Source organism: Cryptomeria japonica, chromosome 7 (assembly GCF_030272615.1).
Source record: "Cryptomeria japonica chromosome 7, Sugi_1.0, whole genome shotgun sequence".
Classification (NCBI taxonomy): domain Eukaryota; kingdom Viridiplantae; phylum Streptophyta; class Pinopsida; order Cupressales; family Cupressaceae; genus Cryptomeria; species Cryptomeria japonica.
In genome coordinates this window covers 241,776,003-241,790,986 of record NC_081411.1, presented here as the reverse complement: position 1 = coordinate 241,790,986, position 14,984 = coordinate 241,776,003, and the positions used below count along the sequence as shown (strand labels likewise).

General features: G+C 34.1%; 1 protein-coding gene across 1 annotated transcript; it reads right to left on the bottom strand.

Annotated features, from left to right (window-relative positions):
• Positions 1-9,771: 9,771 nt before the first annotated feature.
• Positions 9,772-13,367, bottom strand: LOC131046292 (beta-fructofuranosidase, insoluble isoenzyme 1). The gene is made up of 6 exons (XM_057979991.2): positions 12,800-13,367; positions 11,851-12,713; positions 11,502-11,663; positions 10,338-10,573; positions 10,151-10,241; positions 9,772-10,057 (listed from the first exon to the last, which is right to left on the bottom strand). The coding sequence occupies exons 2-6, from the start codon at positions 12,457-12,459 to the stop codon at positions 9,878-9,880; spliced, it is 1,278 nt and encodes a 425-aa protein (XP_057835974.2). The 5' UTR covers positions 12,460-12,713; positions 12,800-13,367; the 3' UTR covers positions 9,772-9,877.
• Positions 13,368-14,984: the final 1,617 nt, after the last annotated feature.

Genomic DNA, 14,984 nt, shown 5'->3' with positions numbered 1-14,984 from the left:
AATACACCAAAATACCGGAGCGGTAACAAACAAGTCAACAAAAGTATGTTGATATCAATGACAACCCGTAGCCAACACAAGATTCTCCTTCATCAATGACAAAAATCCAACATAAACACATTTTTATGTTGACTTTCCATGTTTGACATGTCCTAGCCAAATCCCAAAGAAATCCCGAGGCAAATACCAAGGCTATAGGTCTTTGTTAGAGGTAACAAATATTTGATATATCTACAGGTAACAGATATCTAATACTATCAGATATCTAATATTATTACATATCCAATTTTTGTTAGTTTTTCCTATAACATAATATATGATATATCATAATAAATAATATATAATAATCTCTTATACAATTATGTATAATATATAATATATTATATTAACTATTATGTATAATATTTAAAATATTATTTTATATATTTTATTTAATATATAAATATTTATAGATATTACTAATACATATAATGTAATTAATGTTTATATATATATATAAACTTATATATATCTTGATATAATATTTAATATTAAATAAATTGTGTTTCCCTGGATCCCTCATATAATCTCCCATTTGGACACTATTTCCCTCTACCTACAGTTTTATCTCTCATGCTATGTTTTATCTCTCATGCTATCCCTAACACCTTGTACATTTATTTGTACCCAACTCTCTCCTACAATGTATCATACCTCTCTCTCTCTCTCTTGCCCACCCCCTTCCTGTCCAGTTGTCTTTCTCTCTCACCCTCTCCCTTTACCCTTCTCTCCCTTTCTCCCTCCTCTCCCTTCCACTTCTCTCTCTCTCTCTCTCTCACTTTGTTAATAATACTTCCATCTCTCCCCTCTCCCTCTCAATCTAAATAATCTCTCTCTCTCTCTCTCTAGATCCTTTTCCCCTTCTCTCCCTATCTCTCCCTCTCTATTTCCCCTTATCTACCTACCCATCCCTTTCCCCTTCTCTCCCTATCTCTCCCTCTCTATTTCCCCTTATCTACCTACCCATCCCTCTCCCCCTATCCTTTTCCAACCCCCTCTCCCTTGCCTACTCTCTCTCTCTCTCTCTCTCTCTCTCTCTCTCTCTCTCTCTCACTCACTCCCACTTCTAGACTCCTTTTCCCCCCTTCATTTTCCAACCCCACTCCATCTCTCCTTCTCTCTCTCTCTCTCTTTCTCTCCTCATACCCTTCTCTCCCTTGCCCACCCCCTCGATCCATTTCCCCTTTGAGACTCCTCTCTCCCCCATCCCTTGCCCAACCCCTCTCCCTTTCCCCTTCTCTCCCCCTCTCTTTTTTGATACTTCTATCTTATCCCCTCTCCCCCCTAATTACTCTCTCTCTCTCTCTCTCTCTCTCTCTCTCTCTCTCTCTCTCTCTCCCTTTCCCCTTTCTCTCCCTATCTCTTCATTTCTCCTTCTAGACTCCTCTCTCTGCCTTTCCTTTCCAAACCCCCCCTCTCTCTCTCCCTCTCCCTCTCCCCCCTCTCTCTCTCTCTATCCCTCTCCCTCTCCCCCCTCTCTCTCTCTCCCTCTCCCTCTCCCTCTCCCCTTCTCTCTATGTCCCTCCCCTCTCTCTCCCTATCTGGTGCAGGAGCACCCATGGTGTAAGGCAAATATATGGTCAAAGTCATCATTTGAAATATAATTGATATTTGAAGGTCATTTATAATGTATTTTAATCCATTTGGAATGATTTGTAAGGCTTGGAAGCTTAAAAATGTAAGCAAGTCCTGATTATGTCCTAGTTGTCCATATAGGCCCTTATAGGTCAAGATGGTCAAAATTGTATAAAAGGCCATGAGAAGGTTAGAAAGTATGTAAAAGGAATGAAATAGGTCATTTGGAAATGTATTGAATGTTTTTATAAAGCCATGAAGTCATTTGTGCAAAAGTGTAAAAGTTGCCAACTTGACAACAAAATGTTGTCAAACAAAGTTGCAAAAATGCAACAAAAGTTGAAAAAGGGGTTAAAAGTTGGTTATGAGAGGTAGTTGTAAGGTCAAAAATGACCAAGATTCTATAAATATGTTGTATTGGTCGAACCAAATCATTATTGGAAGAATAGAGAAGGAAGGAGAACATTTTGGATACATTTTGGTGCATTCTACTATTGTTATTTTGGTTGGCTTTTCAGTTTTTATGTTGGTTCCAGGCCTTGTATGACCATTTATGGCTTGTAAACCTTTGTATATGTATAATTTATAGTTATATATTTTAATTACATTTCTTTTCCTTTTCATTTGGAGTTATTATGTTTAGAAATGAAGAAGATATGGAAGTTTTGGTGAAAGTTGTTAATTGCAGATTTGATACTTCCTAAGAACAGTCACATTGCAGCGTATGGTATGAACTCATATGAGATTATTAAGACCTCTAAATAGACTTATTGGAAATATATGTGAATACTCTTTCTTTTCCCTTTGGTTTGAGGCATTTTTGTTTTTATTTGTGGAATTTATGAAGATTTTGGTGAAAACTGGTTTTAAACTATTTTAAATGGAGTTGTTGGAAAGGGTTTGTACTTATCTTGTGATTTCACCATTGGAAAAATTAATGACTTGAATATTATGAAATTAGACTAAGAGGGATTTCATTTGAGTATGGTATTGTTTTATTTTGGTTAAGTATTTGTTGTGAAATATGATGCCCTAGTAGGCAGCAAGCATATATTTTCCAGATTTATGACAGTCAAAATTGGTCTCAGTGCAGAGATGATAACTTTTTATTGCACCGTTGGATCATTATGAATTTTGGATATGTTGTTTATAATATAGTTATTCAGGGTTTGACAAAAGGGATTGAGAATTTAGTTCTTGTTAAAAATATATAGACCTTTGTGTATAGGTCTATCCAAAGGGGTAGCAAGTTGGCAAGTTTGATACCTAGATTAAGTTTTCTTGATTGATTGATTCTTGAAGAATGATGAAATATGCCTCTAATGAATTGTTATCATGATTAAATATGGATGGATCAACATAATCCTAGAGTTGTGATTAGTTTTTCATGATGCTCTGCATCACTATCCTAAACAAGGTATCAGATATCAGATGTAATCAAATATCTAATACCTTTTTCATTAGCACCCTTACAAAAAGTTATTGGATATCAAATGATATCTAATATCTGATATGATGGAATATTATCCAATATCTGATACGTGGGCCACACAAAAGAGGAGAGTGGGTCATTTTGAGAATTCCAATGGTCCCTACATTGTTTTTGCAAGCAACAAACACAAGTTTTCAGATAGACAGGCAAAATTCTATTTTTTTGAGAATCTTTGACACAAATTTGTCATTAGCAATCTTTTTTTAGCATATTTGTGGAGGTATAATGGGGAGCAACAATCGTCGAAAGTAAAAACATAAAAGAAAAGTTTTAAAAGAGAAAATTGAAGCATATAGACAAAGAGATAGAGAAAGTCATATGAAGAGAAGACAAGGTATGCCAAATATTGGTGAAGACAAGGCCCCTGCTCCACTCATAAGTGTTATTTCAAGTGAAGAGGAAATTGAATATGCAAATGTTGAGCATGATATTGAAAATGAAAATAAAATGTAGATATTAGTGTTGAAAATGTTGAACATGATATTCAAATTGGAAATGAAAATGTTGAAACTGATATTAAAAATGTTCAACATGATATTGAATTTGGAAATGAAAATGTTGGGATTGGCATTCAAGGTGAAAATGTTGAACCAAGTGAACCTTATGTATAACCAAATTACATGAGAAATAAAGACCCTCCCATGGAAGAAAGGCAAAATCCAAATTCAAGACCTTCAAGAACCCCAAAATGGTTACTTGAAATTGATGAGAACATTATAGACAATCTTGAAGGAAAGAGGTCAACATGAGCCATTCGATTATGGGTTACACAAATTTTCAACCAATATTTTAACAATAAGACATTGACCGAGCAATGCCAAATTTTTGTATAACTGCTAAAGATGCAAAAGATGAGACCTTTGCTGGCCCGATTAAAGATTCGTGTGAACAAGAAGATGAAGAAAAATTCTATTATTGTAAAAAATATTCTTAATTATATTGGAAAGAATAGAAAGGAAAAAGATAAGAGAGCTTCTTAGAGAGTGATTACAACATCCTTAGTAAGCCATCATTTGAGAAAGGCTCACTTTATGAGATAAACTTGTGTTGATTTCAATAGAAATCATATAACTTTGGATAGAGCACTTGCAAGAAGAGAAAGACTCAATAATCTATTGGCAACAACAATGAAGGAAAATTGAGAGGGGGGGTGAATCAGTTTTCACTGGATCTCACAAAATAATCACAACATCAAATCTGATCAATTGCAACAACAAAAAAGATAAACACAATAACAACAAAACACATAACACCAAGATTTAGACGTGGAAAATTTGGTTAAGGGAAAAACAATAGTGGGAACCTACCCACAATAAGATGATACTCTACAGTATTATATAAAAATATTACAATGGGGAATGCACATGCATTTAGGCACACTACCTAGAGCTCACTTCTCAAAACAACAAAGGGCTACAACCTAGGGAAGGCTCATTGCCTTACAAAGATCAGACAACAATTTGGAATTACATGAACCGAAAGAATAGCATCTCCAAATGCCTGATGACAGTTCTGATTAAGCTCATTTGTCTTCTCTGCAACTCTCTTTGCTCAATCACATCACACTGAAAGATGAATTTACTTTGCTTGCACATACAACACTCTCTGATAATGTAGACATTTCACTAATATCTGAGTTTCATGAATATAACACCTATTTATACAAATCATCAACCTTGACAACAAGGTCGACTCAACACATAAGACCTAATTACAAAATTACATCACACAATACAATAATCAACCACTAGGCCAATACAATGTCATTGACAAAATAGCATGGACCCATATCAAATCCTCGAACATGCCACAACACCAAACAACACGCCAAAATCATCCGCAACATGCTACACCACCGAAAATGTCGCATAACACGAACAACACCACCGAACCCATAAGATCCTCAATAATGCACACAATGATCAATGTAGACCAACAAAACAAATAGGACATGATTAGGAAACACCAACAAACACGTTAGAACCATCTGCAATAGTTGCAAGAACACCACTTATTCAAATCTTCATCGATCAACACGTTGATAATCAGGAACACTCAACAACAACAACTATAGCATAGAAAGATAACTTGCGAAGAACCAAATCACGTACCATCTAGAATGTAGACTCACATGAACATCCCAAATACTTTCCCAAATCCGCAACACAAGATCTGATCACATCGAAGCACAACGGATCAATCACCAAACTCTGCAACACTGAACACTGAAATACCAATCCTAAAACCGGATCAAATGATATGATCAAGTAAACTTCTAGAACACTGAAACCAATAAAGAATGAAGTATCTCTAGTTGATTGATATGTTGAATCAACTAAATCAACCGGATCAATCACTCTGCAACACCAGAATACCCAAACACAGGAATATGTTGACATCAATGACAACACCATATCCTAGCAGGAGCAATATCCAACATGATCCTCTTCAAATACATGAGATTTTGGTGGGAGGTTTCCACATGTTGATAAGAAGTTGACTGATTATGTAAAGGAGGAAATTCAACAATTTTGGCACTATTAACTCTAGAGTATCACCATATTTTAAAGTTAAGAATTAGCAATCGAGACCGCACACTGCATCCTAAACATTTCTTGTGATCAAGCCAAACAATGTTGTTCAAAAAAATTTGTGGAACACATCCAAGTTTGCAAATCTCACAAAGGGCTTTTTAATATCTGAAGCCATTTTATTGTGTACCTCTTAACATTCGTAATACTTATTGTTTCAAATACCATGTGGAGTTTTCAATGTACCATGAACTATTATGCTATATTCGTTCTACTTTGCATACTGTAATGCCTGCCATGAAAACCCTAGAAAAAATAACACATAATCTAGACAAATAGAGTATTTTTAAGTCATAACAACACATCAAACTACATTAACTCATTAGTCCTTAAGAAATTGTATACATAAAACTAAATTACACAAGTGGAATAAAAATATGAACAAATAATTATTCTTCCCTAGGATATCATAACATCATTGCCAATGAATCATATTTACTTTCCTCTAACTACGCTATCACCCATTTCATTATATATAACATAGAAAAGTATCCATATAAAATTTCATTATATACATCTAACACAAAGAGTGCATTGATATTAGATCATCAAATGACCCTAACTAACAATGTTGATGTCCACATCTTTTAACCAACATTACATATGTCATCACTATGTTACATATTAATTACATCATGTTCATGTGCTCATTACATATATACATAATATGCTACAAATAGATATAATAATATACAACTGATCCAAGAATCCATAGTACTATATGTAGACACCTAAAATTAATTAAATCATTATTTAATTAATTTAAGCTTGTCAACATAATTAATTAATTTAATTGTGTTATCCTTATTCCTCTCAGAATCAGTTAAATCTAATTTAATTAATCCTGTCACTATTGTCCAATAATTTGTCAAATATATTAAGTATTCTCCTATTCTTCTAAAGTCCCCTCTAATGATTATTTCCTCTAAACCCACTCAGTTAATCAACCTAGTCATGTGATTCCTACAAATCACTTTTCCTAATCCCACTCAACCTAATTAATCCTTCTAGAATCTCTCATAATCATGCTTATCATTATTCCTCAATTTTTAATTCCCACTCATGTCACATCAACATTGAGTCTTTCAAAAAAATTCAAATTTCTTTCAATCCCTCAATGCATCCTTATTTTGGAATTTTTAATTCGTCATGTTTGAAATTCAAATATCTCCCCCCTTTCCCCAAGGAATTTTATATTCTTGTTTATTTTCCCAAAGCACCCTTGATCCATGCCTTTTATCTCAAATCAATCTCAACCCTTCATGATCAAATCAATCTTGGCCCTCCATTGGCCTCCTCCAATCTATAAATTGGAGCCTCTTCTCCTCACAAATAATCGACATCTTCTATGGCATTCTTATGCTGCTCTTTTCTCCTCTCATCCCCTTCTAATCATCCCTCTATCATGTCCTCATAATCGTCCATTATCAAATCCTTATATCCATAATCCACTTACCTTCTTGAGCATTTGGAGAGCATTCCACATCCATTAAGAAGGAGCCCATCCAATCAAGTTGAAGAGAGACACTATTCAACTTCACCAAAGACTCAATCTAAGGGAGAGGTAAAATAGCAAAGGTATAAATGATCTTTTGATGTTTTAGTGTTTTCTTGCTCATTTCATTGTGTTTTTTATCATTTAACCTCTTAGTCCATTTTCCCCTCTTCACAATAAACTGCAAAAAAGTAGAAGTGTCCATCACACTCACAAACATCCAACAATGAGAAAATCTGAATGGAAGAAGACATCAACCACTCAACCATGTGGAACCAAAAAGTAACCCTCCCCATGCTCCATAGAATGATATAAGGCTCCACACACACTAAACTTACACTGACACCTATCTTCCAAGAAACACAATGAGATGACATAAACAAAGACTATCAACACCAAATATAGGCTCAACCATAAAACAAAGAATAACAAGAGAACAACCAAAGACTTCCATAAAACAAAGGTTGAGATTGGGGACACACATAGGGGAAAGTGTCATCACATGCCGTCATCAAGGTTATCTAGACAATCTCTCTAGAGCCTGATGCCAAGTGACACTCATGCAGAACCAACTAAACCTCTCATGAAGACAAGGGAGTACAATCATGCCAACCAAGGACTTCCCAATCTCATCTTTAATCTAAACTAGCACTCTAGGCCATGAGTGGGGCACCATAATTATCTTATTAATGTGAAAACTACCCAACCCCTAAATAAATTTATTAAGGTTATCACTTATTTAACCACAAACTTCCAATTAGATCTAATGGTAGCACTTATGGGCCCCAACACTCACTTGGAAGCCACTCCCCCTAGTATGTTCCTATGGTCTACCTTAATAGAAAAAAAGGGACAAGATAGTGATATATAAGACGACAAAATGGTATGTGGTAATAAATATATTATCAACTTCTGAGAAATTTGTAGTGTTCCTATACACTTGGCTCATATGAGAAGTCCTAGATTGGAGATGAACTAAATAGAATGTGTTCCAACAATAACTTATAAAGAAAATTGGGTCAGATCTAACGAATATTTCAATAATTGTCTTTTAATTACCATAAAAGATGATGTAGACGAGACATGTAAGAAAAATTTGATTCATTTCGCAAATATATGTTGGCATGTGTGAGTTATAAAGACTTTGACTGGAGGATTAAATCCCATTCTTTACCAAGATCATCCTAAGAAAAGGAAGAATAAGTTTGAAAATGATTACATTTGTGAAATTTTATGAATAGCTCTTAACATAATGCTACTAGTGAGTTTCTTATGGAATCTTTTTAATTCTTAAAAAGAAACTAAGAGATCATTAATTGACCTTTACAAAGATTACAAATGTTTAGTACTTTTAACTAGTAGGTGCATTTTTAAAATTTAATTTTCAATGAAGTGGTAATGAAGAACATAAAATGCATGAGGTAAAAATTTGACACAATCCAAAATCATGGGAAAGCAATTTCCTATAGTAAAAACTTTTACTTATCCTTTTCTACTGGCAAATTAAATCTAAGCACCTCTTAGGTTTGATGAGCATGCAGTAAGATGAAGGGTAGTTAATGGAGCACCCACATTTAAGAAGTATGTTATAGGAAAAAAATGCCCTTAAGAACTTGTGGGGATTTATTAAAATCTCTCCTATCATCATCCACATTAATAAGCAATGAACATTTATTAAAAACAAAACAAAATTAAATCCATTAAAAGGTTCTTATGATTCAATTGATTGATTAACCCAGAAATCTAGAGGTTTATTTACATCTTTATAACAGTGTACATATTGGAAGAAATAAACTATGTGGAGAATCTTCCAAGCCATGTATAAAATATAATCTATCTAATTTTTAACCTTTCTTTGTTTTATAAAATTTATTATTAACAGAGAGTCACCATCTAGTATACATTTTTTAAAACTCTCCTTTTTTGCTAGTTCAACTCCTAGGAATAGAGTTTGTGCTTTCGCTTCATTGTGAGTTCTTTTGATAGTTTTTTACGAGTTTTTTTTCATTATATCTTATAATAATGCCTTGATAATCTCAAGTTTTCAGGAAGCCCCATCAAAATTTATCTTAACAAATTCAAGAAAAGAAGTTACTATCTTACCAAATTTCTACAGCTTTACTTGTGTTTCTTTTCATCCAGTCATTCTTATGTAGAAATTGGCTATTTTTAATGGACCATATATTCAGCTTATATAATCCCTTACCTAAAAGATAAAAATTCCATCAAAAAATATGCTCAAATTTTAAAATCTTTTTAGAATTTCAATAGAATACCTATTCAACTTAGGTAATCGGTCATCTGATTAAAAACAAAAAAAAATTCCCTCAAAAATTGGTACATATTGATGTCTTTTTACCAGAACAGTATTGTTATTTCTTGGGCCATCCATTCAACTTGGATTGCCTCCCTAACCATGTGCTCAAAATTTTAAATTGTTATTGAAAGAAATCTTTTCAAAGACTTTGTAACACAATTTGGGATAGATCCAAGGAAGAAAATCAACAAGAATTCGTAGGAGTGCAACTGTGTGGCACAAAGAATAGAGAAGTACTCAATTTTCATGATGCATTATTAAGTAATGTGTAAATAAAGCTTTGATTCATGGATTGTGTACCTTGAATGGAGCTACAGAGTTAAAACCCTTATTTTCAAACCTCTAATCCATACACCCTGATTTCATGGCTAAGGTTGTTGAGCAGGCTTCATATCCCATGCTGTCAATTTACTAGCTGTGACAGAAGAAACACCATTGTTAAATAAGTAAAGATGAGCATCTTCTCCAATTGCTACATTAGGATAAACTCTGGCAGTTATGCAAGTCTTTCCCCCTTCTCCAAAGCTCTCTACAATTGAATGGTCAACCTGCACTTTGCAACAACATTCACATTGATCAGTTCCTTTCTTCATTAATTCCAAGTCATAAATGAAATCACAGAAAGATATGTTATAACTCACCAGTACTCTTAGAGAGACGTTCTTTTTGTTGAAGGAAAAAGAAACAAAACTTCCATATGTTGTTTTATCAACATCTGTTTTCAAAGATGATCTACACACATGAAAAAAAATTCACACTTACAATATTGCACATTAATATTTGAAAAAAATATTTTATATTTTATTGTTAATTTGTTGACAAGCTTACCTGCTCTGATCACTGCACATTAGTATTTTCATTTTGTTTTGATGAAGGCCAACCCTAAAGAAGATGGCAGTATGTTCAGCCAAATTCTTAGAAGCCAGAACCAGTAGCCCAAATGGACCAACCATAGACTTTGAAGCTGCTCCATCATTGGAGCACAGTTGTTGAGCATTTAAATTGGCATCCATCTTCTCTAAATCTGTAAGACTTGGGAGATTGAAAGAAACCTCTACATCAACCTATTCACAACAACAAACAGTCTTAAGTAAGACCCAGAACATTTACAGGAACTAAAAATGAAGTCATTGTAATATTTTAAATCTACTTGAATGGATTAAAGTATGAATTATAGTAATTCTTGTCCCAGACTCCTTATGATGCTTCAGTTGTCTGAGGACAGAAATTGATGACAGAAATTGATGACAGAAATTGATGAAGATCCTGCATACAAACAACTCTGTTCTGTGTATGGAGAGGAAATAATCATAATACGAACCAAAAAAATTAATCAATGAGCTACATTGCCCTGCAAATTCAGATCTTTATTCATTCCTTCAAAATACAGCTACAAAACTAACTCCTAAATACCAGCATTCCCTTTTTATTCCTAACTAAAGTATAGAGCCCCACTACATACTCCTGAATCATCAAATTACTCCTTATTCATCTTCTAAATAGACTGCAAATTACTCCTTATTCATCTCCTTAATAGAAATGAAATTACTCCTTATTCACCTCCTACATGGACTGCAAGTTAACTCCTAAATCAGCTCCTTAATGGACCAACAAACAATACCTAATTCCTACGTAGACTGTTATGTAACAGCAGTTACAGAGTTAAGACAGAAATGTAAAGATAAAATATTGTTACACCATTTTTTAATTAAATTTAAGCTATAGAAAACACAAATGTCAGATTTCAGCCAGGACAGTAACTGGGGGGCAAATAAGAAGAGAACAACTCGAATAGTTCAACAAGTAAACAGAGACATGATAAACTACAACCTTAATCCAAAAGCTTTATGAATAACTAAAGAATTGATTAGACTATCATACAGCTAATAGATTCTCTCTTAATTTTATAAAAATGTGGCGTGGGGCCCAAAGGTGAGACAGAATGGAAGTCAATGAATGGGAAGTAAGGAGAATGGGAGTCAATGAGATTACCTGTGCAGCTTTCACACCTCCAATCTCTATGGCAGATCCACTTTTGAGAATGATGTTTTCTTTGTAGACTTTATTTGCATGCAAGGACTCCAACTCTGAAACCGGCCACTGTATCAGCTGACTTTTGGAGGTGCTGTCTAGCCATATTGCTCTTGGGATGGCCTTCATTGATAAAGATCAAAACACATTCATTACAGTTATAAGTTGTAGGCAATAAGACTACATATAAATATAAATATAAATGTAATGTATTGTTCCCTTCTCAATTAAGATGCAGTCAACGCACTTCTTGACTGGTAAGGGTATTCTAAACATGATCAATTGACCTGAAAATTAGGTTAAACCTTACCTGAACACCAGACCAGCCCTTTGCAATATCATCCTGTACACTGTCCGACTCATTGATCCATCCCCACAAGATTCTTCTGTTCTTATGACTATCAAAAAATGTTTTGGATGCATAGAATTTTCCATAATCATATCTCAGTCCATTTTTATTGTCTGCACTTGTACTGTCTGGAACATACCGATCAATGTCTGTGAAGTAAGTTCCAACTGTATAGTACTCGAATCTTGTATCATCAAGGGATACCTTCAGGACATGTTTAATCTGAGGCCCAGTAGCAGAAGTATCCAGACCAAGTTTTCCCAATGGAGTAACAGGATAAAAATCAGGGCACTCCCACATTCCTGTCTTTTTAGAGGAATGGAGAGGGTGCTTCTTTCTGGTCCAGTGAACAAAATCTTTGCTTATATAGAGGAGGGCTTTTCCATTATGATGTTGGTCCTCTTTGTTACCCACAACAATTCTCCATTTCCCATCTTTGCCAAGCCAGGCGGTTGTTGGATCTCTGAAAGAGCTTGCATTAATTCCGTTCTCTGGAACAATAATGGGATTTTCAGGGATTTTCACCCATTCCTTTAAGTAGGGATCGGATGGGTCTTTAGGGACAACCATATTCTGGACCTGTCTAGAGGAATTGTCCCATCCAGCATAAAGAATCACAGGCTTTTCTGCAGACAATAATGTAGCAGAGCCAGACCAGCAACCCTTTATATCATACCATTCACTTGGAATGATTGCGAAATCCAGTGACTTCCAATTGATAAGATCCTTCGACACAGAATGCCCCCACACAATGTTGCCCCATACAGCTCCTTGAGGATTGTACTGGTAAAACAAATGGTACAATCCTTTATAAAACAGGGGCCCTGTAAAATACATAGGATATTATATATTTGTTCTCATACTGAAACTGCTAATTGTCATACCAATTACAATGAACAAAAAGCCTCACCATTTGGATCTGTCCCCAATTCATGAACCGATGTCAGACAGTGAAAATCAAACCAGAAAAATCCCAATCAGTTCTGAAAGCCTGAAGTAATGACTTAACAAAATCTGGACTAGAGAGAACTGTGACTCGTTTGCAAAACAGTTTAAAAACTAAAACAAAAATAATATATTTCCAATCATTTTAACAAAAGTGCAAAGCAGAAATTTGTGAACAGAGATTATAAAAGGCAGACCAACCATTCATCCAGTTTTTTGGAGGTTGGAAATGGTAGGCCGTGCGTTGCATAGTTGGGCCAACTGTTTTTAACTCTGGCTTGCAGATAACAGGAAAAAGGCAAAGAACCCAGCACAGACATCCTACAGCAAAATATTTTTTTGTTTCCATTGGAAAAATCCACTCCACCACACACAGAGAGCTGGACAGTCTGTTGTTTGATATGCTTATTAGAGGTGAGAATGGGAGGGAGAGAAGATATAAAGAAACATGAAAGATCACATGCTCAAAGAGAATGGAAGTCTTAAACTAATGAATGCCTAGGTATGATAAAACTACAGTGGAGAATCATTCATGTCAGAGCACCTTATGGTCCAAGGCCAATCTACATCAAGGCACAGAAAAAGAAAAGAAAAACGAAACAAAAGGGAGAAATCCTTTTCTGTTTTTGTCCTATCTTCTTTGCTTGCAAGTTCCTTGACGTGATCAGTAAATTCCACCTTGGGAATTCAAGAAGTTTGCAAGTGGTGCGAAATTGCTTGTAAAAGAGACAACCATGTAACAGTTGAACAATAGCTTCGTCTAAGAGTAAAGTAGAAATGTATTAATGTAAAGTTCATGGTGTATAAGAGTAATTTATGTATATAGATTGTGCTAATTAACAGAGTGTAAGTTCAAGTTCTAAGGTACAGTGCTTGTGATATCAGTATAAGTTTTTGGCACTTGTCTTTCAATTCATTTTCAGTGTCATTGCTTTCATAGGCTACAGCCACACAGGATTAAGACCGCCTTTTGTTGAGCATGAGCCTCACTGGCTCTATACTTGAACCATTCTAGCTATTATATTTAATTTTTTTTATTTAATTGGTATATTATATATATTCTTAAAATTATGCTTTTTAATATAAAGTATATATTTAATTTTAGTATTTTTTTTTTAAATATAGTTATATAAAAGGTTAAAATATTTGTCAAGTGGTCTTTTGTTTGTTAGTAAAGAATAATTCATAAAAGGTTTATTAAAGGCTTAATATTGTCAAATACAAGTCATCTCAATACTTTAAAGGGATGAAACAAGGATTGTGTTGTATGTGATTTTGGTAAAATAGATTATGTACCTTGTACATGCATAAGCTATTGGGGATTGATTTATTTAATCTAGGTGTATAGGCTTATATTCCAGAGTTACATGTTAAATATCCTTCATTGGAACAAATCTAAAACATTTTTTTATACTATAGAATCTTAGTGAAAAAAAGTTCTAATGAACATCTATAAACTTTTTGACTAGTTTGTGAGTCCTCGTGAACTAAATGTTGGTGAAAACATTAATGGTAATTAGAAAAACAAAATGTTGAGCTATAAGATGAGGATGTAGTCTTGTCAAATATCATACAAAAAGATTGAGAGAGTGACACACATTAGAACTATTTTCTAGTTTGTTTATCTTGCTTGTTGAAAACTAAGTACACCTCTACTACACACATATTACATTTCTTTTTAAGTCATAGTTGCAGGCTCAATATATCATGCCGAGATGTTTCTTCTATGATTCCAATGGCTAAGGAAGTTGAAAATTCACCTGAATAATCACTCAATATAAATAATCAATTGAACACAACAATAAAATGAATTAATCTCCATTCTGTAGGTTCATAAAAAAATATCAAGGAATTGACCCCATTATTACATACAATGAATAAAAATTAGGGAGGGATTTAGACATGTTAGACAATCGTTGTGCTTGTTCACAACATACCCTATTTTATTTTTCTCTTGGCAAAATAAGGACCTCCTCTTTTCTATTTTCTTTGAAATCCCATTTTGGCTCATCAAGAGTCTAAAATTCCATTTGGGATAGTTAGTGAACCTATAATTAGATATTTTTTATTTTTGAAGTTTTTGAAAATTCGCTAAAATGAGAAAGTTATGTCCCAATAGAAATTTTTCATCCTATTGCACATGTCTAGTT

Bases quoted from the DNA above. Each gene is read 5' to 3' on its own strand.
- LOC131046292 (XM_057979991.2), bottom strand. From the start codon at position 12,459: ATGGTTGTCCCTAAAGACCCATCCGATCCCTACTTAAAGGAATGGGTG. The intron at 11,664-11,850 runs GTAAGGTTTAAC...TTATCAATGAAG, and splicing joins AGGGCTGGTCTGGTGTTCAG to GCCATCCCAAGAGCAATATG. The intron at 10,058-10,150 runs GTGAGTTATAAC...TGCAAAGTGCAG, and splicing joins ACGTCTCTCTAAGAGTACTG to GTTGACCATTCAATTGTAGA.